Below are 22,196 nucleotides of genomic sequence, written 5' to 3'. Positions count from 1 at the left end.
TTAAAATTTATACCAGATATTATTAATAATTTCCTATCTCCTTCATTCTAGGTGATGGTGGCTATGCCAAGGATGCCAAACTGAAAACACCGACAGCCTTGGCCATTTCTCCAGATGGGACCCTGTACATCGCAGACCTTGGCAATATCCGTATCCGCGCTGTGACTAAGAATAAACCCCGTCACAGCCGTTCAAATGTATATGAAGTAGCTTCACCCACAGATCAGGAGCTGTATCTCTTTAATGTTAATGGGACTCACCTGAACACCTTGAACCTTATAACAGGAGATTACATATACAACTTCAGTTACAACAGTGAGGGCGACATCAGCACTATCTCTGGTAACAATGGCAACTCACTCCATATTCGCCGTGATGCCAATGGTACACCCCTCTGGCTCGTGGTTCCAGGGGGTCAGGTGTATTGGCTAACCATCAGCAACAATGGGGCCTTGAAAAAGGTATCTGCTCATGGTCATGACTTAGCAATGATGACTTACCATGGCAACACTGGCCTTTTGGCAACGAAGAACAATGAAAATGGATGGACCACAGTTTATGAGTAAGATATTAACATTGTTGCTTATATTTTTAAATATGCTTTATATAAATTCTCATTGAGATGATGAATTGTGTTAAGGATAGAAGTGCTGGGTGGGTTAAAATATAAAACAGAATAATAAAACATGCTGGGTTTATTTTCCAGCCACATAGATTGGAAGGAGAGAGATTGAGCTGTGAGGTGCTTCAAAAGGGAGCTCACTGCCTTACTCTACCATTTCTAGTCTAGTTCAGCTGTCCACCTGTCCAGGGGCACAGCTAGTAGAGCAGCTGCCTCATGGCTTCAACTTTCCAGGTTCAATCCTGACCTCCAGTGCTGTCCAGGTGGAGTTTGTATATTTGCCCTGTGTCCCTGGGGGCTTTCTCTAGATGCTCCAGTTTCCTTCTGGAATCAGGTACATTAGAGGTTAATTAACTGCAACAAATATGCAGATGGTTGGTAGAACGGAGGGCAGAGATTGGAATTGGTGGGAGTATGCGAAGAGAAAGAAAAAATGAGGTAAGAATTAGAGCAAATAAGTACATGGTGGTCAGCATGGACTTGACGGGCACAATGGCTTGTTTCCATGCTATATAACGCTTAGAGATCAGACAGACGGTTGAAAAGAATATTTAATGCATCAAAGGATGACTAAACATGTAATAAAGAGGGAAGAAATTAGAGTACAAAACAAAGCAACCCAGAAATGTGAAAACAATTGCTAGAAATTTCTATAGATAATAAAAGTTAGTAATGGAAATAAAATTTTTGAATCTTTTTACGGTAAAGTGAGCATTGGTCCTAGAGAAAGTGAGTCTCATAAATTAGCATTAGAAATAGACGGCAGATGAATTGAACAAATATTTTGCATCACTGTCCAGGACAGAACTGTAAATCAGAAATTGGAAGGAAGTGATGAGTTCAGTAACGTTACAATCACCAGAGAAGTGCTCCAAAGAAGTTGTTGAAGCTGCAGTTGACAAGTCCTCAGATCCCAATGGACTGCAACCTTCCTGATGGGATCATTGAATTGATGGAAAATAACATGAGATTGGAAATTAACAAATGTGATGCCTTTATTCTAAAGAAAGGGAGAGGGAGACAAAACAGGAACTACAGGCCAATTAGCTTAATATCTGTTATAAGAAAGTGTTAGAGGTTATTATAAAAGACGTTATATCAGGACACTTAGAAAAATTCAAATGAATCAGGCAAACTAAACATTCTTTCATGAAGGTGAAATCCTGATTGACTATTTTATTAGAGCTCTTTGAATAAATAATGCGCTGTGGATAAAGATATTTGAGCACTACAATCTTGAGGAGAAACCAGATTGCTTGGAGGGAGGATAAAAGAAGAATACGGGACAGTCAGCACATTTCCCATGCCACAGTCCCAAGGAAACATTGTATTGAGCATAATTAGGCACGTGACAAGTACCAATGAAAAAAGTTAGGTTTAAGCAGTGCGGCCATTGTGTGAGTGGGCCAGAGTTGCAGTAGAGAGTTGAGGCTTTGATTCAGCAAGGAGAGGCCAAGCCAAGGGTAGATTTTTCTTGTTACTTATTCTTTATTTCTTATTGCATATTTAGAGCACTGGGGATGCTTGTGCAGGGAGACCTCCAGTGTCCATGAACCACACACCTGCAAGGCGGACATCCAGCTGCAGCATAAGACAGACAGTGTTAAGGCACTGGAGGTGGAATTGGATGAACTCTGGATCATTCAGGAGGCTGGTGGAGGGTGGGTTTGATCGACAAGCAATTCAGCAAGGTAGTTATACCCAAGGTACACGACACAGGTGACTATCTAGAGGGGGCAATGGGAGAGGCAGCCAGTGCAGAATACCCCTATGGACGTTCTCCTCAACAAAAGGTATGCCACTTAGGATGACAACCTAGTAGAGGAAAGCTACAGTGGTTAGGTCTTTGGCACTGAGTCTAGCTCTGTGGCTCAGAAGGAAAGGGGGGAGAAGAGACAAGCTGTAGTGATAGGGTTTCATTGTCTAGCGGAACACAAAGGAGATTCTGTGGATGAGAACGAGATTCCAGGATAGTCTGTTGCTTCCCAGGTGCTAATATAAGGATATCTTGGACTGAACCATAGTATTCTTAAGTGGGAGGGTGAGCAGCCAGAGGTTGTTGCCCACACTGGTACCTATGACATGGGTAAGAGGGGTGATGAGGCCCTGGAAAGTGGGTTCAGGGAGTTAGGTGCTAAGTTAAAGGACAGGACTTCCAGGATTCTAATCTCAGGATTGCTATCCATGCCATGTGCTAGTGAGGTCAGAAATAGTAAGATCATACAGTTAAAATGTGACTACGGAGTTGGTGTACAATGGGTGGCATCAGGTTTTGGATCACTGGGCACTCTTCCAGGCAAGATAGGACTTTTACACATGGGATGGTTTACATCTGAACTGGAAGGAGATTAATATCCTAGTGGCAAGGTTTTCTTGCGCTGCAAGGAGGTGGGGGTAAGGGGGGAACAAGCTTGAGTTGCACAAAGATGGGAAACAGTGCACCAGAACAGGTAGTGGAGTGATTCCAGAAAAAGATGTTTTTACGCCTCCATAGAAAGTCAGGTATCGAAAGATGGGTCCAATGTTCTGAGCTACATAATCAATACAAAGAGTTGGAGGAAAGGTGGATGAGCATGGATCAACAAATGGAATGATGACATTGTAACCATTAGTGAGCTATTAGTGCCAGCTCAGTGTTATGGGATTCCATTGTTTACACATGATAGAGTGGGAGGGATTAAAGAGAGAGGGGTTGAATTACTAGACAGGGAAAATGACAGAGCAATGCTCAATCAAGACAGACTAGAGAGCTCATCCAGTGAGGCTTTATGGGTAGAACCAAGGAATAAGAAAGGGATGACCATATTAATGGGATAATATTATAGATCACTCACTTAGAGGAGCAAGTTAATAGAAAGATCATAGACTGTTGCAAGAAATGTAAGGTTGTGACAGTAGGTGATTTTAGCTTTCCACATATTGACTGGGTCTGCAATACTGTAAAAGGGCTGGATGGGAAAGTGTTTGTCAAATGCATTCAGGAAAGTTTCCATAATCAGTACATAGAAGGCCCAACTAAAGAGAGTGAGATACTAGATCTCCTATTAGGGAATGAGACAGGGCAGATGAGAGAAGTTTGTGCAGGGGGACACTTTGCAGGTGGTAAGCATAATGCCATTAGCTTCAAAGTAATTATGAAAAATTATCAGGCTCAAAATGTCAACTATTTACTCTTTTCCATAGATGCTGCTTGTCCTGTTGAGTTCTTCAAGCATTTTGTTTGTGTTGCTTGGATTTCCAGTATCTGCAGATTTTCTTGTGTTTGTAATACTGGAAAAGGACGGGTCTGGTCTTGGGTTGAGATTTTAATTTGGAGAAAGGCCAATTTTGATGGTTTCTGAAAGGATCTGGCAAGTGAGGACTGGGACAGAGTGTTTTTTGGCAAAGGTGTACTTGGTAAGTGGGAGGTCTTCAAAAGTGAAATTTGGAGTGTACAGAATTTGTATCTTCCTCTCAGAATAAAAGTCAAGGCTAACAGGTTTAGGGAACAAGCATAAGGAAATCTGCAGATGCTGGAAATTCAAACAACACACACAAAATGCTGGTGGAACACAGCAGGCCAGGCAGCATCTATAAGGAGAAGCACTGTCAACGTTTCGGGAACTTTGGTTTTTGAGTGATACTGTCCTTGGTTAAGAGTCCTTGGCAGGGGGATGGGAACAAGTGCAGAGAGACAGAGGGGTGTAAAATGAGGGTAGAAGCAAAAAGTAGTAAGGTGAAAAGTAAAAGTGGCAGGCAGGCAAATCCAGGGCAAAAAGCAAAAAGGACCATTTTTCAACATAATTGTATAAGGGCTAAGAGTGTTGTAAAAACAAGCCTGAAGGCTTTGACTGTCAATGCGAGGAACATTCGTAACAAGGTGGATGAATTGAATGTGCAGATAGTTATTAATGAATATGATATAGTTGGGATCACAGAGACATGGCTCCAGGGTGACCAAGGATGGGAGCTCAACATTCAGGGATATTCAATATTCAGGAGGGATAGACAGGAAAGAAAAGGGGGTGGGGTGGTATTGCTGGTTGGAGAGGAGATTAATGCAACAGAAAGGAAGGACATTAGCCTGGAGGATGTGGAATTGATATGGGTAAAGCTGCATTAACATGAAGGGGCAGAAAACGCTGTGGGAGTTGTGTACAGGCCACCTAAGAGCAGTAGTGAGGTTGGGGATGGCATTAAACAGGAAATTAGAAATGCGTGCAATAAAGGAACAGTAGTTATAATGGGTGACTTCAATCTACATATAGATTGGGTGAACCAAATTGGTAAGGGTGCTGAGGAAGAGGATTTCTTGGAATGTATGCGGGATGGTTTTCTGAACCAACATGTCGAGGAACCAACTAGAGAGCAGGCCATTCTAGATTGGTTATTGAGCAATGAGGAAGGGTTAGTTAGCAATCTTGTCGTGTGAGGCCCCTTGCGTAAGAGTGACCATAATATGGTGGAATTCTTCATTAAGATGGAGAGTGACATAGTTAATTCAGAAACAAAGGTTCTGAACTTAAAGAAGGGTAACTTTGAAAGTATGAGATGTGAATTAGCTAAGATAGACTGGCAAATGATACTTAAAGGGTTGACGGTGGATATGCAATGGCAAGCATTTAAAGATCGCATGGATGAACTACAACAATTGTTCATCCCAGTTTGGCAAAAGAATAAACCAGGGAAGGTAGTGCACCCGTGGCTGACAAGGGAAATTAGGAATAGTATCAAGTCCAAAGAAGAAACATATAACTTAGCAAAAAAAAAAGCGGCACACCTGAAGACTGGGAGAAATCCAGAGACCAGCAGAGGAGGACAAAGGGCTTAATTAGGAAAGGGAAAAAAAGATTATGAGAGAAAGCTGGCAGGGAACATAAAAACTGACTGTAAAAGCTTTTATAGATATGTGAAAAGAAAAAGATTTGTCAAGACAAATGTAGGTCCCTTACAGTCAGAAACAGGTGAATTGATCATAGGGAACAAAGACATGGCAGACCAATTGAATAACTACTTTGGTTCTGTCTTCACTAAGGAGGACATAAATAATCTTCTGGAAATAGTAAGGGACCGAGGGTCCAGTGAGATGGAGGAACTGTGGGAAATACATGTTAGTAGGGAATTGGTGTTAGGTAAATTGAAGGGATTAAAGGCAGGTAAATCCCCAGGGCCAGATGGTCTGCATCCCAGAGTGCTTAAGGAAGTAGCCCAAGAAATAGTGGATGCATTAGTGATAATTTTTCAAAACTCCTTAGATTCTGGATTAGTTCCTGAGGATTGGAGGGTGGCTAATGTAACCCCACTTTTTAAAAAAGGAGGGAGAGAAAAACCGGGGAATTATAGACCAGTGAGTCTGACATCGGTGGTGGGGAAAATGCTAGAGTCAGTTATCAAAGATGTGATAACAGCACATTTGGAAAGGGGTGAAATCATCGGACAAAGTCAGCATGGATTTGTGAAAGGAAAATCATGTCTGACAAATCTTATAGAATTTTTTGAAGATGTAACTAGTAGAGTGGATAGGGGAGAGCCAGTGGATTTTGTATATTTAAATTTTCAAAAGGCTTTTGACAAGGTCCCACAAAGGAGCCTAGTGTGCAAACTTAAAGCATTGGGGGTATGGTATTGATGTGGATAGAGAATTGTTTGGCAGACAAGAAGCAAAGAGTGGGAGTAAACGGGACCTTTTCAGAATGGCAGGCTGTGACTAGTGGGGTACCGCAAGGCTCAGTGCTGGGACCCCAGTTGTTTACAATATATATTAATGATTTAGATGAGGGAATTAAATGCAGCATCTCCAAGTTTGCGGATGACATGAAGCTGGATGGCTGTGTTAGCTGTGAGGAGGGTGCTAAGAGGATGCAGGTGACTTGGATAGGTTAGGTGATTGGGCAAATTCATGGAAGATGTAATTTAATGTGGATAAATGTCAGGTTATCCACTTTGGTTGCAAGAACAGGAAAACAGATTATTATCTGAATGGTGGCCGGTTAGGAAAAGGGGAGGTGCACGAGACCTGGGTGTCATTGTACAGCAGTCATTGAAGGTAGGCATGCAGGTACAGCAGGTGGTGAAAAAGGCATATAGTATGTTGGCATTCATAGCAAGAGGATTTGAGTACAGGAGCAGGGAGGTTCTACTGCAGTTGTACAAGGCCTTGGTGAGACTGCACCTAGAATATTGTGTGCAGTTTTGGTCCCCTATTCTGAGGAAAGACATTCTTGCCATAGAGGGAGTACAGAGAAGGTTCACCAGATTGATTCCTGGGATGGCAGGACTTTCATATGAAGAAAGACTGGATCGACTCGGCTTATACTCACTAGAATTTAGAAGATTGAGGGGGCATCTTATTGAAACGTATAAAATTCGAAAGGGATTGGACAGGCTAGATGCAGGAAGATTGTTTCCAATGTTGGGGAAGTCCAGAAGGGGTCACAGTTTAAGGATAAAGGGGAAGCCTTTTAGGACCGAGATGAGGAAAAACTTCTTCACACAGAGAGTGGTGAATCTGTGGAATTCCCTGCCACAGGAAACAGTTGAGGCTAGTTCATTGGCTATATTTAAGAGGAAGTTAGATATGGCCCTTGTGGCTAAAGGGGTCAGTGGGTATGGAGAGAAAGCAGGTAACAGGGTTCTGAGTTGCATGATCAGCCATGATCATACTGAATGGCAGTGCAGGCTCAAAGAGCCGAATGGCCTACTCCTGCACCTATTTTCTATGTTTCTATGAAAACGAAGGAGCTGCATAGCAGGCATAGGCAGGTCAGAACAACTGAGATATTTGAAATGTAAGAGAACACTTAAGAAGGAAATCAAGAGGGCCAAAAGAAGGCATGAAGTTGGTCTAGCAGACAAGGTGAAGGAGAATCCTAAGGGCTTCTACAGATATATTAAAGAGAAAAAGGATAGCAAGGGACAAAATTGGTCCTCTGGAATATCAGAGTGATATTCTATGCAAGGAGCCAAAATAGATGGAGCTGATCTGATGCACCATCAATAACTCACTGAGACATAAAGCGAGATATCGGCTTTTATTGGCTGGAAGAAGGAACCAGCAGTGAGTGACCACCATACTACATCCTGGAGACTGAGAGGCCGGGCTCAGGCTTCGATCGCCTTTATACTGAGGTCTGTGGGAGGAGCCACAGGAACAGTCAGCGGGGGGCATGTCCAGACAGGTATATGTAGTTCACCACATGATCTTAAATGGATTTTTTGCATTGCATTAGTATTTACTTGGGAGTCTGACAGTGTCGATAGATGTGAGGCAAAGCAACAGTGAAGTCGTGGACCCTGTACCAATTGCAAAGGAGAAGGTGCTTGCTGTCTTGAGGCAAATTAGGGTGGATAAATACCCAGGGTCTGAAAACGTTTTCCCCCGAACCCTATGGGACACTAGTGCAGAAGTTACAGGAGTCCTAGCAGAGATATTTAAAACACTCTTAGCTACGGATGAGGTGTTAGAGAACTGGACAATAGCTAATGTTGTTGTGTTGTTTAAGAAAAGGGTCTAAGAATAAGCCTGGAAATTATAGGCCGATGAGCCTGACTTCAGCAGTAGGAAAGTTATTGGAAGATATTCTAAAGGATGGGATTCTGCATCTGTAAGGGAAGAGTGGTGAAGTGAGAATAGCTCCAGGGGCAGTGTTTTGCACTATCTCCTGGATAAACACATCTGCACCAGATGCACCAAGCTGTAGCTCCTAGGAGAACGTATTAAGGAAATGGAGCTGCAGCTTGATGACCTTCGACTCATAAACGAGAAGGAGGAGGACATGGACAAGAACCACAGGGACATAGTTACTCCTAAGTTTCAGGAGACAAGTAACTGGGTGACTGTCAGAAGGAAGGAAAATGCACATCCAGTGCAGAGTATACCTGTGCCTGTTTCCTTCAATAATTTATACCACTTTAAATGTTGTTGAGGGGGATGACCTTCCAGGGAAAGCCACAGTGACCGTGTCTTTGGCACTGAGTCTGATTCTGTTGCTCAGAAGAGCAGGGAGGTGAAGAGGACTGCAGTGGTGATAGGAGATTCCATAGTTAGAAGCTCAACAACAAGATTCCTTGAGTGCGATAGAGACACTCGGATGGTATGTTGCTTCCCAGGTACCAGGATCAGGGATGTCTTGGACCGGGTCCACGACATCTAAGAGGAACATTCTGAGGAACTGGTGCAGGGGTTCAGATTTACAGATCATTGGGATCTCTTCTGCAGAAGGCACGACCTGGAAAAAAATGATGGGTTACACCTGAACCTGACAAGGACCAATATCATTCAGATTTACAGAAACTGTTCAGGATGGTTCAAACTAATTTGGCAGGGGGATAGGAACTGGAGTGATAGATCTGAGGATGAGGTTAGTTTACAAATAGAGGCAACATGTAGTGAGACTGTTAGCAAAGAAATGCTGATGATAGGTCAAAATTGCACTCAACAGGATGAGTTGCAATGTAAATGATGGCCAAAATCAAAAAGGGTGAATACAGGATTGAAGGTGCTATATATGAATAGGCGCAGTATATGGAATCAAGTAGATGAATTTGCAGTACAGTTACAGATTGCATTATGATTTTGTAGGCATCACTGAATGATGGGTGAAAGAAGATTATAGCTGGGAAAGGCTAAGAACCTTTGTCAGGGCTAACCGAAAGGAAAGATAGTAAGAGATTTGAAAGTAGTGGGGGGAGGGGGAAATGCGAAATGATAGGAGAAACTCCCCCCTCCTTTCTTTCTCCTGAGGCCTCCAGTCCCATGATCCTTTCCCTTCTCCAGCTCTGTATCACTTCTGCCAATCACCTTTCCAGCTCTTAGCTTCATCCCACCCCCTCCGGTCTTCTCCTATTATTTCGCATTTCCCCCTCCTCCCACTACTTTCAAATCTCTTACTATCTTTCCTTTCGGTTAGTCCTGATGAAAGGTCTCGGCCCGAAACATCGACAGCGCTTCTCCCTATAGGTGCTGCCTGGCCTGCTGTGTTCCACCAGCATTTTGTGTGTGTTATTTGAATTTCCAGCATCTGCAGATTTCCTCGTGTTTGCTCATTAGACAGTTGAAATAGGATCCGAAGGTGTTGAATTGTTGTGGGTAGAGCTAGGGAACTGCAAGGGTAAAAAGATCCTGATGGGATTTATATACAGTCTCCAAACAACAGAAAGGATGTCAACAAATTAAAATGGAAGACAGAAAATGCATGCCAAAAGGGCAATATTACAATAGTCATGGGGGATTTCAATATGCAGGCAAACTGGGAAAATCAGGTTGGTGCTGCATCCTGAGCAGAAGAGTTTCTAGAATCCCTATGAGATGTCCTTTTAGAGCAGCTTGTGGTTGAACTTACTAGTGGATCAGGAATACTGGGTTAGGTGTTCTGCAATGAACCAGAATTGACTAGATAGCTTAAGGTAAAAGAGTCCTCAAGGGCCAGTGAACATAATATGATAGAATTCACCCTGCAATTTGATAAGAAGAAGCTAAAGTCAGATGTATCAGTATTACTGTGGTGTAAAGGGGATTACAGAGGCATTGCAGTGGAGCTTTCCAAAATTGATTGGAAAAGAGCACTGGCAGGGATGATGGCACAGTAGCTATGGCTGGAATTCAGAAGCATAGGATGCATACATTGCAAAGAGGAAGAAGTATTCTAAAGGCAAGATGATACAATCATAGCTAATAAGAGAAGTCAAAACCAATATCAAAGCCAAAGAGAGGGCATATAATAGAGCAAAAAATAGTGGGAAATTAGAAGATTGAGAAGATAATAAAAACCAACAGAAGGAAACTAAAAAAGTCATTATGAGGAAAAGATGAAATACAAAAGTAACTTAGTCAATAATATTAAAGAGGATACAGGAAGTCTGGCCACTTCTTCTCCTCACCAGCTTATCACCTCCCCTGCTGCACCCTCCTTCTTCCCTTACTCCCATGGTCAGTTCTCCTATCAGATTTTTTCTTCTTCAGCCTTTTACTTTTCCCACCCACCTGGCTTCACCTATCACCTTCCAGCTTGTCCTGCTTTCCCTCCCCCGTCTTTTTATTCTAGCATCCTCCCCCTTCCTTTTCTCAGCCCTGCTGAAGGATCTCAACCTGAAATGTCAACTGTTTATTCATTTCTGTAGATGGTGCCTAACCTGCTAAGTTTCTCCAGCATTTTGTGTGATACTGTAATTGGATAAGCTACATGAATGATATAATTTATTGTCAGGGAACTGAATGCAAAAATATGAGCATTGTGATTCAGGTATGTGGTAAATGATGAATCTGTACCTAGTGCTGTGCATACAATATTCATCTTCATGGTTAAGGATGATCTTAATGCCAGACTAACAACTGGAAAGAACAGTTCACCAGTTGAGGACAAAGCTAGGATTATGTTCGCTGAAGAAGAAGGCACCTGATAAAAAGTATTCAAGGTTCTGAGTCATCTTGATAGAATGAATGTGAAAAGAATATTTCCTGTAAAAGGTGAATCTATAACATGGGGTTACTCTTTTAAAAAAGCGATTACCAACTTAACACAGTTGTGGCATTTTTCCTTTCATTGAGTCAGTAAAACCCTCTTCTTCAGAGGTGATGGAACGGAATTTTGAAGATTATTAAGGTAGATAGATTAAAAATAATGTTACTGTAGGTAGACAGAAATGTGGAATTGATGGTACAATGTGAGCAACTGTGATCCTTTTGAATAGCAAAGCAGGACTGGGTGGCAAAGTGGCTTAGTTTAGCTAAAAATTCACATGTTCACATGAGCAATAAACTGTGGATCAGTGTAATTCCTTATTACTTGTTTATTAAGTTGTTTGTTCTAGTTAAGAAAAGGTCAATGCCTTCATTCTAATTCCATTCAAAGCATGAATTAATTTGTTTCTCCCACCCCCCCACTTCACCAGTAATATCTGAAGGGATCATAAACTGCTTAAAATTAGTTACTAGTTTCTTTTTAGTGTTGACTGAACTATTCAGAAAGTTTTCTCAAGTTTTCCATGGTCATTGCATTTCTAAAAGTCTACAAGAATTGATGATACACATACTGAAATTCTTGGAGCAATACATGAGATGCTGGAGGAGCTCAATGGGTTGGGTAGCATCTAAGGAGGGAAACAGACAGTCGGCATATTGGCTTGAGATCTTTCTTGTGTCTTGGAAATACTTGGCCTTGATGACATTGCTGGAAAAGATGAAATAGAGATGCAAAAGGACTTTAAGCAGGAAACCAAATCTGCCAGGATGTTAAAAAAAACTCTCTGATGGAGTCAAAGAGTTATATACACAGCTTTTATTTGTATACATAGAGTCATAAAAAAAAGCACCAAAACAGCCCCTTCAGCCCATTTAGTCCATGCAGAATCATTTAAACTGCCTACTCCCATTATCCTGCTGGGACCAGAGCCCTCAATACCCTACCAACCATATACCTATCCAAACTTCTCTTAAACGTTAAAATAGAACTCACATGCACCTCATGTGCTGGTAGCTTGTTCCGCACTCTCACAACCCTCATGGTCCCCTTAACCTTCTCACCTTTCACCCTTAAACCATGACCCCTAGTTGTAGTCCCACACAACATATGTGTGGAATCCCCTGCTTGCAGTTACTCTATCTATACCCCTCATAATTTTGTATAGTTCTGTCAAATCTCCTCTCAGTCTTCTACATACCGTAATAAAGTGCAAACCTATTCATTCTTTCCTTATAATTCATTCCCAGTAACAGCCTTGTAAATTTTCTTTATACTCTTTCAACCTTACTTACATCTTTCGTATAAGTAGGTGACCAAAGCTGCACACAATACTCCAAATTATAGCTCAACATTACGTCCCTTCTCCTGTCCTCAATACTTTAATTTATGAAGGCCAATGTGACAGTTGTTTTCTTTATGATCCTGTCTACTTGTGCCATCACTAGTCACAGGCTTCCAATCAGAGAGGCAACCATCTACTAGCAGACTCTGGCTTCTCCCACAAAGCCAATGTCTAATCCAGTTTGCTACTTCATCTTGAATGCTATGCGACTACACCTTCTTGACCAGCTTCCCACATGTGACCTTGCTAATGTCCATGTAGACAACATTCTCTGCCTTGCCTTCATTAACATTTCTGTTAACCTCCTCAAAAAACTTTATAAAATTCATTAGGCATGACCTACCAAGCACAAAGACATGCTGATATCCTTAATCAGTCCATGTCTATCCTAATACTCATGTATCTGGTCCTTTAGAATATCTTGCAATAACTTTCTCACTATTGATGTCAGACTCACCAGCCTATAAATTCCTTGTTTATTTTTAGATTCTTTCTTAAACAGTCGAACAATATTAACTATCTCCCATTCCACCAGTACCTCACCAGTCACCAGGGATAATTATCTCTGCAAGTATCTCTGCTATGGTTCCTGCAGTTTCTGCACTGGCCTCACACAGGGTGCAAGGGAACACCTTGTCGGGGTCTGGGAATTTATCCATCCTAATTTGCCTCAAGCAGCAAACACCTCCTCCTTTTTAATCTGTATGGGTCCATGACCTCACGATCCTTTTGCCTCATTTCTATAGACTTAGATTTATATAATCTATAGATCTATAGATTATATAAATCTATAGATTTAGTCCAAAAAAAAATGCCGCTGTAATGCACCATTGGAGGTCACAAACGGAGCATGAGAATTTTAGTAGTGTACTAGACAACCAGGTGATCTGTCGGGGCACCCTTCGAGGGAAAGGTAGTGCAGTGGGATGTGACGAGAATGAACGTTAAATTTCCTTGAATGCTGTTGCTATCGCTTTGCTTTGGAAATTAAAGAAGAAAAACTCAGTTTATTAAAGAAGAAAGATGCGTAGCAAGACAAATATAGCTCCTCCTTGTTTAACGAAGGGCACTTTTGATGACAACATTTCTGATTCATCTGCCACCCTTCAATCTTATCAGCCATGTCGACCAAGTATTGTTGGAATAGACGTCCTCCTCTGAGAAGGTTATTAAACTCATTCTCATGGTTCATTATTCGATACGCATAATAATGCATTGCCATCAGTTTCTTGTTGTTCGTCATTCGGAGTTGATGATGCCAGCCATCATCTCCAAGTGGAAAGAAAAGTACATATTGAAAGCTGTCATATGAGCGATGGGACTCTGAAATTATTTGCAAATCACCTCCTTGTTCTTTCAACACAATGTGTCGTGATCTTGCTTCAGGTTCGATGCTGTTTGGTTTAATGTCAGCGACTTCATTGGCAATTTGTGCATTAAATCTTCTCTCATGTGCAAGTCAAGTCAAGTCAACTTTTATTGTCATTTCGACCATAACTGCTGGTACAGTGCATAGTAAAAATGAGACAATATTTTTCAGGACCATGGTGTTACATGACACAGTACAAAAAAACTAGACTGAACTACGTAATTAAAAAAAACACAGAGAAAGCTACACTAGACTACAGACCTACACTGGTCTGCATAAGGTGCACAAAAAACACTGCAGGCACTACAATAAATAATAAACAGGACAATAGGCAAGATGTCAGTCCAGGCTTCGGGTATTGAGGAGTCTGATAGCTTGGGGGAAGAAACTGTTACGTAGTCTGGTCGTGAGAGCCCGAATGCTTCGAAGCCTTTTCCCAGATGGTAGGAGAGAGAAGAGATTGTATGAGGGGTGCATGGGGTCCTTCATAATGCTGTTTCCTTTGCGGATGCAGCGTGTAGTGTAAATGTCCATGATGGCAGGAAGAGAGACCCCAATGATCTTCTCAGCTGACCTCACTATCCACTGCAGGGTCTTGCGATCCGAGATGGTGCAATTTCCGAACCAAGCAGTGATGCAGTTGCTCAGGATGCTCTCAATACAACCGCTGTAGAATGTGATGAGGATGGGAGGTGGGAGATGGACTTTTCCTCAGCCTTTGCAAAAAGTAGAGATGCTGCTGGGCTTTCTTTGCTATGGAGCTGGTGTTGAGGGACCAGGTGAGATTCTCCAGTCTCCAATACTGGTCTTCAGTCAGGATCAATGACAATGGATGCCTCTGACATGCCTCAAATTTGTTCTTTTGCAAGTGGAAGAGACGCAATGTACAGGTTTCATTGTCATAGTAGGTTTTCCAATAATTCAACAATCTCCATCATTCTGTAGTATTCTCATTCTCAATTCTACGCTGTCTTGAGGATCAATGAAGTAAATTTGAAGGAATCAGGCTTGCTGGTTGAGGTCTGGCATTTAATGTCCAATGTAACGATGGATTTGGCCTTGAATAATCACAGAAGGATTCCATCCATTTCTCATTGGAAAGACTTCTTTGGCACCAAAGGATGTCATTTGGAAGAGGCAACTGTGTTGTCTAACATTCTTCCTGAATTCGTTTGCAATAGGTTCATCATTGCTGTATAAATTGAGGAGTTCATTAAGTAGAGATTGCAAATTGTCTATCCTGACCTTACCCTTCATGAAGCAGAAATTTGCGGTTTCTGCAGTGAATAGGAAGGCACAAGAGTGAGGGTGTACTCAGGTCATCGTACCAACATCAACAGAAATGTTATGGCATGCAAGTCATGCATTTTGCCTTGCTCTTTCTCTGTCGAGGGATTGTCATTGAAAGTGGGCATTGTCATCTTCAGCTACTCTCACAATAATTACTCTTTGCCACATATTCTCAAGTTGATCTTTTCTTTTCTCCTCTGTCTCTTCCTCTCTCCTTCTGTGCTTATTTTTGTCATTCTGGAGACGTGCAGCCTTTTCATTCTTCATTTATTCTGCTGTTTGTTCTTCCTCTCTGATCCTGGAGTCATGCGGCCCTGGCCTGATCTGATTCTTGTTCACTCCTCCTTCTGTGCCTATTGTTGTTATTTTGGAGACGTGCATGCCTCTCCTGCTCGGCCTCTTCTTCTCTCATCTTTTTTTGTCCTGATACTTTGATCCTGGAGTCATGTGTCCCTGGCCTCATACGATTCTTGTTCTCTCCCTCTCCTTGCCGCTTCCCAATGACATCTGGCATCTCTTGTCCATAATGTCCCCCTTCTCTTTCCACGCAGCATAATTAGGCCGACCATTTTTTTTACATTAATGCTGGATAGAAGACACAAAGCAGTAACACCAAAGCCTCCAGGATGCTGATTTCTCGTGATGATGTGGTTGACCGTCTCCTAAATGGATGTGATATAGTCACTGCTGTCCTTTGAGTGTAGCAAAGGATTTGATGGGTGTTTCAAAGAACGTCATTCCATAAAGATTTAATTATCTCTTATTGGTGGGTGACAGTTTGATCTGTCCCAATCTGACATGCAAATGGTGATTAGCAGAATGTGACCGCTCGAAATAGAACTGCCCTGCCCTTTTGCTCCAGTTGGTGTCGTTGCTGTGAGCATCATAAGTCACTTCTGAGGCTGGCCGTGCGCATGAGTCGTGGTGTCGCGTCACGGTTTTCATTAAAGCTGGAACCAGCTCGTGTTGTTGAAAGCAAGGCCTGTTGATTAACGAGTGAGCAATTTTATACGAATATGTAACCCTGAACTTCGCATGCATTCTGTAAGTTAGTGCATCTTAAGTCGATTTAGTCAAAAAAAAGTGCCGCCGTAATGCACCATTTGGGCTAATTGGAGGCCACAAACAGACAAACAGAGCAGAAGAGTTTTAGTAGTATAAAAATAGACTATTTCTATTGTGTCACCTCTCAGCTTCTTCTTCTCCAGGGAAAACAATCTCTATTATAATTCAAGCCCTCCAATCCATGAAATATCCGTCAGATTCTTTCTGCAGTCTTGCTCAAGTATATTCACACTTTCTCATGTTGTGGCCACCAGAAATGCACATAAAGCCCCAAGTGCAACCATGCACATAAAGCCCCATCTTGTTCAACTATAACCCGACATCCAAACTTTTGCATTTAATGTCTCAGCCAACGAGACTAGAATCTTATAACCTTTTTTCACCACTCTGCCTAACTGTGTCACCCTCAGGGTCTTTCTGCTTAACAACATTCCCCAGACTCCTGACATTTACTCTTTGCGTCCTGCCCTGGTTTCACTACCCAAAATGCATCACTTTGCCCTTGCATGAGGTAATTTCCAGCTACCATTCCTTTTTTTCACTTTCCCTGTCAATCAGTATCTTGTTGTAACCTCAGATAACCTTCTTTACTGAGCAGAGTGCTACCAAGTTTGGTGTCATCTGCAGACTTACTAATGATGCCATCTATATTCACATCCAAATCAATAGTACAATCGACAAGCAATAAAGAATTCAGCACCTTAATCTTGTGACACACCACAGGTCTGGGTCCTAAAGTCTGAAAAACAACTCTTGACGATCATCCTCTCCTACCACTAAAGCTATTTTGTATCTAATTTGTTAATTCACCATGAATCCAAAGTACTCTAACCTAATGGACCATGCTACCATGTTGGATGTGGATCACCTCTGTGGACACGGAATACTTCTCCTGTCTTGCAGTTCCTCCAGCAACCCACCAGAGGTGCATCTGAAAATATGGAAGCCAAGCCTTCCCCTTAGATAAACCTACTCCCCCTATGTTCCTTTCCCATTTCCATCAGACACCCAATTTCGCTCTCCTTTTTTTCACCTTTTCCATCTCTCCCCCTATACTTGCCATATTACTGCACATCACACACCACCCCCCCCCCCATTTGATTTGCCCATCATCCACACACCTCTCTAACCTGGGTTTCTACTCCTTTGCTTGAGCTTTCCTATCCCTTCCCCCACCTGGGTCCATCTGCCCGTCATCTAGTTCCAGACATCACCCACCAGCTGTGACTCATCCCTCTCGCTTACTTCTATATACTGGCTATCTTCTCCCTACATTCTCTGTCCAGCCAGATGCAGATTCTAGACCCAAAATTTCGACCATCCCTTTGCCTCCATTGGTGAATGCTTATCCCACAAAGTTTATTTTTCTGCTCCTTCCCATAACTTGCCACTCTTCACCATATTGCAGATTAGACTCACATCCAGTGCAAATGCTGGCTTCAGCCAGAAGTACTTTTTAAGAGAAGTGGGTTAGCTTTAAACCATGCAAAATAGCTTTAAATGGTGCTAGCAAATTATGATAGCTGCTGAGGGCAGCTCATCAACATGGCAGTGAGCACAGAGTGGATGTTGAAAACATTCTAATGAGCAGGCAGCAGGAAAGTAGCATGCTGCCTGCATTGAAATCAAGGAATATGGGTTTATAATGCACCATAATCCCTGAACCCATTTCCGAGGCTATCAAGTTTAGCCCCCATAGTGCGGATTGTATTTTAGTGCTTGCCCTGTCAGCTCTCTGACAGCTGGCCATTTGTGCTTGGGGAAGTCCGTCAATTGACACCAAAGCACTTATGCTCAGCTCTGTCAATCATCTGAGCCCAGGTTGCTTGTGCTTGGGGCTGTAGATTTATCTCATGTTCTATCATTTCCCATGCCCAAGGATTGTCAATCATCTCGTACCTGTCCACTCGTACTCAAAGTTATCAGCCAGCCTGCAACTTAGCATTTGATCTTTGACAGTCTCACAAGTAAGCTGCAGCCAGACCTTTAACATCAGAGAATGTTTTCTCTTTTCATTCGTCTTTTTAACTCAGTGCATTAAAAACTCTCACAAACCCAGTTCTTATTTTTGTTCACAAACAGATGCTGGAAATCCAAAGCAACTTATATAAAATGCTGAAGGAACTCAGAAGGCCAGAGATCATCTACAGAAAAGACCCTGAAGCAGGGTCTCAGCCTGAAACAGCAACTGTTTACTCTTTTTTCATAGATGCTGCCTGGCCTGCTGAGTTCCTCCAGCATTTTTATATTTTGCTCTTACTTCTGCTCCATGTTTCACCTGGACCTCTTTTCATTATTGGTACTGCGGCTCCAGACCTGGTTCTGTATGCTTCCATTGTTCGTTGTGTATCCAAGCTCTCTAGCACCTGGCAAAGCAATTTATTGCACATTAGTGCCTTTACTTTCTCCTTCTACTTTAGCTTGTTTCTTAGAAATATAACAACAGTGGAAGAAGCAGAGTGAAGCATTATGCACATTGCTCCTGTCGCATTACGAATGGGCAATGAAGGGGGTTACCAGGCACCTGCTGCAGGATTAAAATAATGATCGTCAAAGCGGGTAGAATTATGCGTGAAGCAGAAACAAGAATTGAATTAATCAAAGCACTGAAGTGGGATTGCAGTGAATCAGTTCATTTTAAGCTGCATTTACCAGCATTCCCTGTTCTCATTCATAGGTTTGTGAGCAGTCATGTTTCTTATTCATGGACATTTGATAGGATCTATTCCTTATTTCATGTACAGTCAGATGTATTTGGTGTCAGTGTATGTGTGACTAGACTAGTTTCTTATTAAGCATTCTGTAGATGGATACATCTCTCCATTTACTTTCACACCCCTTAAGACTAATATATAGGAGCAAAATTAGGTCATTTAGCTCCTCATGGCTGATCCATTTTCCCTCTCAGCCCCAATCTCCTGCCTCTCCTTGTAACCTTTCATGCCCTATCTAACCAAGAACTTATCAACCTCCAGCTTAATGCACCCAATGGCCTGGACCACACAGCCACCTGTGGCATCAAATTCCACAGATTCCCCACCCTCTGGCTAAAGAAATTCCTTTTCATCTCCGTTCTAAATGAACGACACTCTATTCTGACGTTGTGCCCTTTTAGTTCTAAGCTCCCCCGGTATAGGAAACATCCTCTCCACATCCACTCTATCCAGGCCTTTTTACATTCAATTCCCCCTCATTCTTCTTAATTCCAGCAAGTACAGACCCAGAACCATCCAACGCTCCTCATATGATAACCCTTTCATTCCCAGAATCATTCGCATAAACCTCCTCTAAACCCTCTCCAATGTCTGTACATCCTTTCTTAGATAACAGGTCCAGTTCTGCTCATGATACTTCAGGTATGGCCTCACCAGTGCCTTATAAAGCCTCAGTATTACATATTTGCCAGTCCTCTCAAAATGAATGCTAACATTGCACTCACCTCCTCCTCACTGAGTCAACTTGCAAATTAACCTTTAGGGAAACTTGGACGAGGACTCACAAGCTCATTTCTACCTCAGATTTTTCAATCTTTTCCCTGTTTAAAAAATAGTCTATGCTTTCATTCCTTCTACCAAAATGCATGACCATACACTTCCCATCACTGCTTTCCATCTACCACTGCTTTGTCCATTCCCCTAATCTGTCTGAGTCCTTCTGCGGCCTCCCTGCTTCCTCAGCACTACCCGCCCCTCTACCTATCTTCATATCATCCACAAATTTTGCCAGGAAACTATCAATTCTGTCATCCAAATCATTGACAAATCATATAGCATAAGAAGAAGCAGTCTCAACATCAACTCTTGTGGACCTTGATGTATTAATGCTGGTTTGTCCAGACCCTGTTGAGAAGGGCAGAGTTTCAAATCTTGTGGGGACAAATACTCCTATTGTGAGAGGGCTAATGGAAGCCTGCAAGGAGCAAGTTGGAGAGAATTTTCTGAAAAAGCTGTCCATTCACCCAGAGCTTCAAGCTGCTCTTGAGGAGGTGTGTGGCTGCACTGAGCCGGATAATGAGCTTAGACGAGGGTCTGTGTGGCTCACCCAGTCAAAACCCATTGTGTTAAGGCCTGGGGAAGTAGCGAGATGGGAAACTCCAAATTTCCCGGAATGCCTGAGGCCCTGTTGGTGGATGCTCTGGAAGACCACGAAAAGGAGTCAGGCTTACTTGTTGGGGTACTGTTAAGGCCTGAACTGCAGAAGGCCCTCGGTTGTACAGGTGAACAGGATGACAGTGAGTGTCAGGAGCACTACGAAGAGGAAGGTCACCTTCAAGCGGGGGATGCCACGGGCACACCTCTTCCTGGTCACGGTAATGTCTAGTGTCCCTGTGAGACAAGCCGGGGAGAAGCTCCCTCTGAAAAAGGGAAGGTTGACTGCTGAGTCACTCTGCTTTGGGGACTCTCCGGTACCAGGAGATTGGAGTTGAGAAGCCAGATCCTATACAGAGTCTCGTAGTCTCTGGACCAACCTCATCACTTCCAGCTGTTTCTACCTGAGAAGTATTGGAGGACTGTACTGAAGTCACTTTATGATGATTTATGGAGAGCAGCTCTACAGACCCCGGATGAGGCCAGAGGTCGAAGAGTACTGCTACTCATGATTCAATGTATACAGAGGAAGACGCTACCTACGAGGGCCATTCTGTTGTCTCACTTATGGAGTGCGTGGCCACTTGACCTTCTGTGCATGGATTTTCCATCAATTCAACCCGATGTCAGCAATATGGCAAACACCTTGGTCATTCATGAATCCTGCTGGTTTCTAAAAGCTACCCAACCCTCTAACTTCCCATCAGTTTTTGTTCTATTATATGCCCACTTTTGCACTTATGTTATCTTTGCATTCCCTTGTCAGCTACAGTTGCAGCATCCTACTTTCTGAATACTTCTTGTTTAGGATGTATCTATCCTGCACCTTCTGAATTACTCCAAGAAACTTCAGCCGCTGCATTGCTGTAATTATCCCTGCTAGTGACTCCTTCCAATCAAGTTTGGCCTGCTCCTCTCTCATGCCTCTATAATTCCCTTTATTCAACTATAATACTGATATACCTGACTTCAGCTTCTCCCTCTCCAGTTGCAGGGTGACTTCTATCATGTGAGGATCACTGCCTCCTAAGAGTTTCTTTACCTTAAGCTCCCTAATCAAATCTAAATCATTAACCAACCCCAATCCAGAACAGCAACAACCACAACCACAAGCTGCTCACAAGCCACCTCTTGGCATTCCCCAAACTCTCTTTCTTTGGATCCAGCATCAAATTGACTTTCCCAATATGCCTGCATGTTGAAATCACCATGGCTATCATAACATTGCCCTTTTGACATGAATTTTCTATCTCTCATTGTAATTTGTGGCCCACATCCTGGCTTCTACTTGGAGCCCGTTATACAACTCCCATCAGGTCTTTCTGCCCTTGCAGTTTCTTAACTCTACCCACAAGGATTCTACATCTTCTCATCCTATGTCACCTCTTTCTAAGGATTCGATTTCATTTCTAACCAACAGAGCCACACCATCCCTTTTGGTTACCTACCCATCCTTTCAATACAATATGACTTCTTGGATGTTAAGCTCCCAACTATAATGTTCTTTCAGCTATGACAATGATGCCCACATATCTGCCAATCTGTAACTGTGCTGCAAGATTATCTACCTTATTCCAAACACTGGGTGCATTCATATATAACACCTTCCATTCCATATCTGTCACCCTTTTCGCTTTTGTCCCCATATGACACATGCAACTCATCCTACTGACTGCAATTTTGCCCTATCACCTGCCTGTCTTCCCTGACTGTCTCACTTTTCACAGTATCTGCTTTTATACAGAGATTTATCCCATCTCTGGCAATATACTTGGTCAGCCTTTTGCCCAGCTTTAGTTGTAGAGTTAAGCTACAGAGACCTATGTGAGCATTTTGATTCCAGTGGTGTTTCCTTTCCTCATGCCAGTTGATATACAGTGACTCACACACAAAATGCTGATGGAATGCAGCAGGCCAGGCAGCATCTATAGGAAGAAGTACAGTTGACGCTTCGGGCCGAGACCCTTCATCAGGATTCATG

At 42.6% G+C, this 22,196-nt stretch overlaps 1 protein-coding gene across 1 annotated transcript in view; it reads left to right on the top strand.

Annotated features, from left to right (window-relative positions):
* Window positions 1-22,196, top strand: part of LOC132398041 (teneurin-1-like) — a 742,532-nt gene that overhangs the window by 654,306 nt on the left and 66,030 nt on the right. Inside the window, exon 23 of the mRNA XM_059976960.1 lies at window positions 52-562. Coding sequence (XP_059832943.1) covers window positions 52-562 — 511 coding nt within the window. The remainder of the gene's footprint in view (window positions 1-51; window positions 563-22,196) is intronic.

This window comes from Hypanus sabinus, chromosome 8 (assembly GCF_030144855.1).
Source record: "Hypanus sabinus isolate sHypSab1 chromosome 8, sHypSab1.hap1, whole genome shotgun sequence".
NCBI classification, from domain to species: domain Eukaryota; kingdom Metazoa; phylum Chordata; class Chondrichthyes; order Myliobatiformes; family Dasyatidae; genus Hypanus; species Hypanus sabinus.
This window is presented reverse-complemented; position numbering and strand designations above follow the sequence as displayed.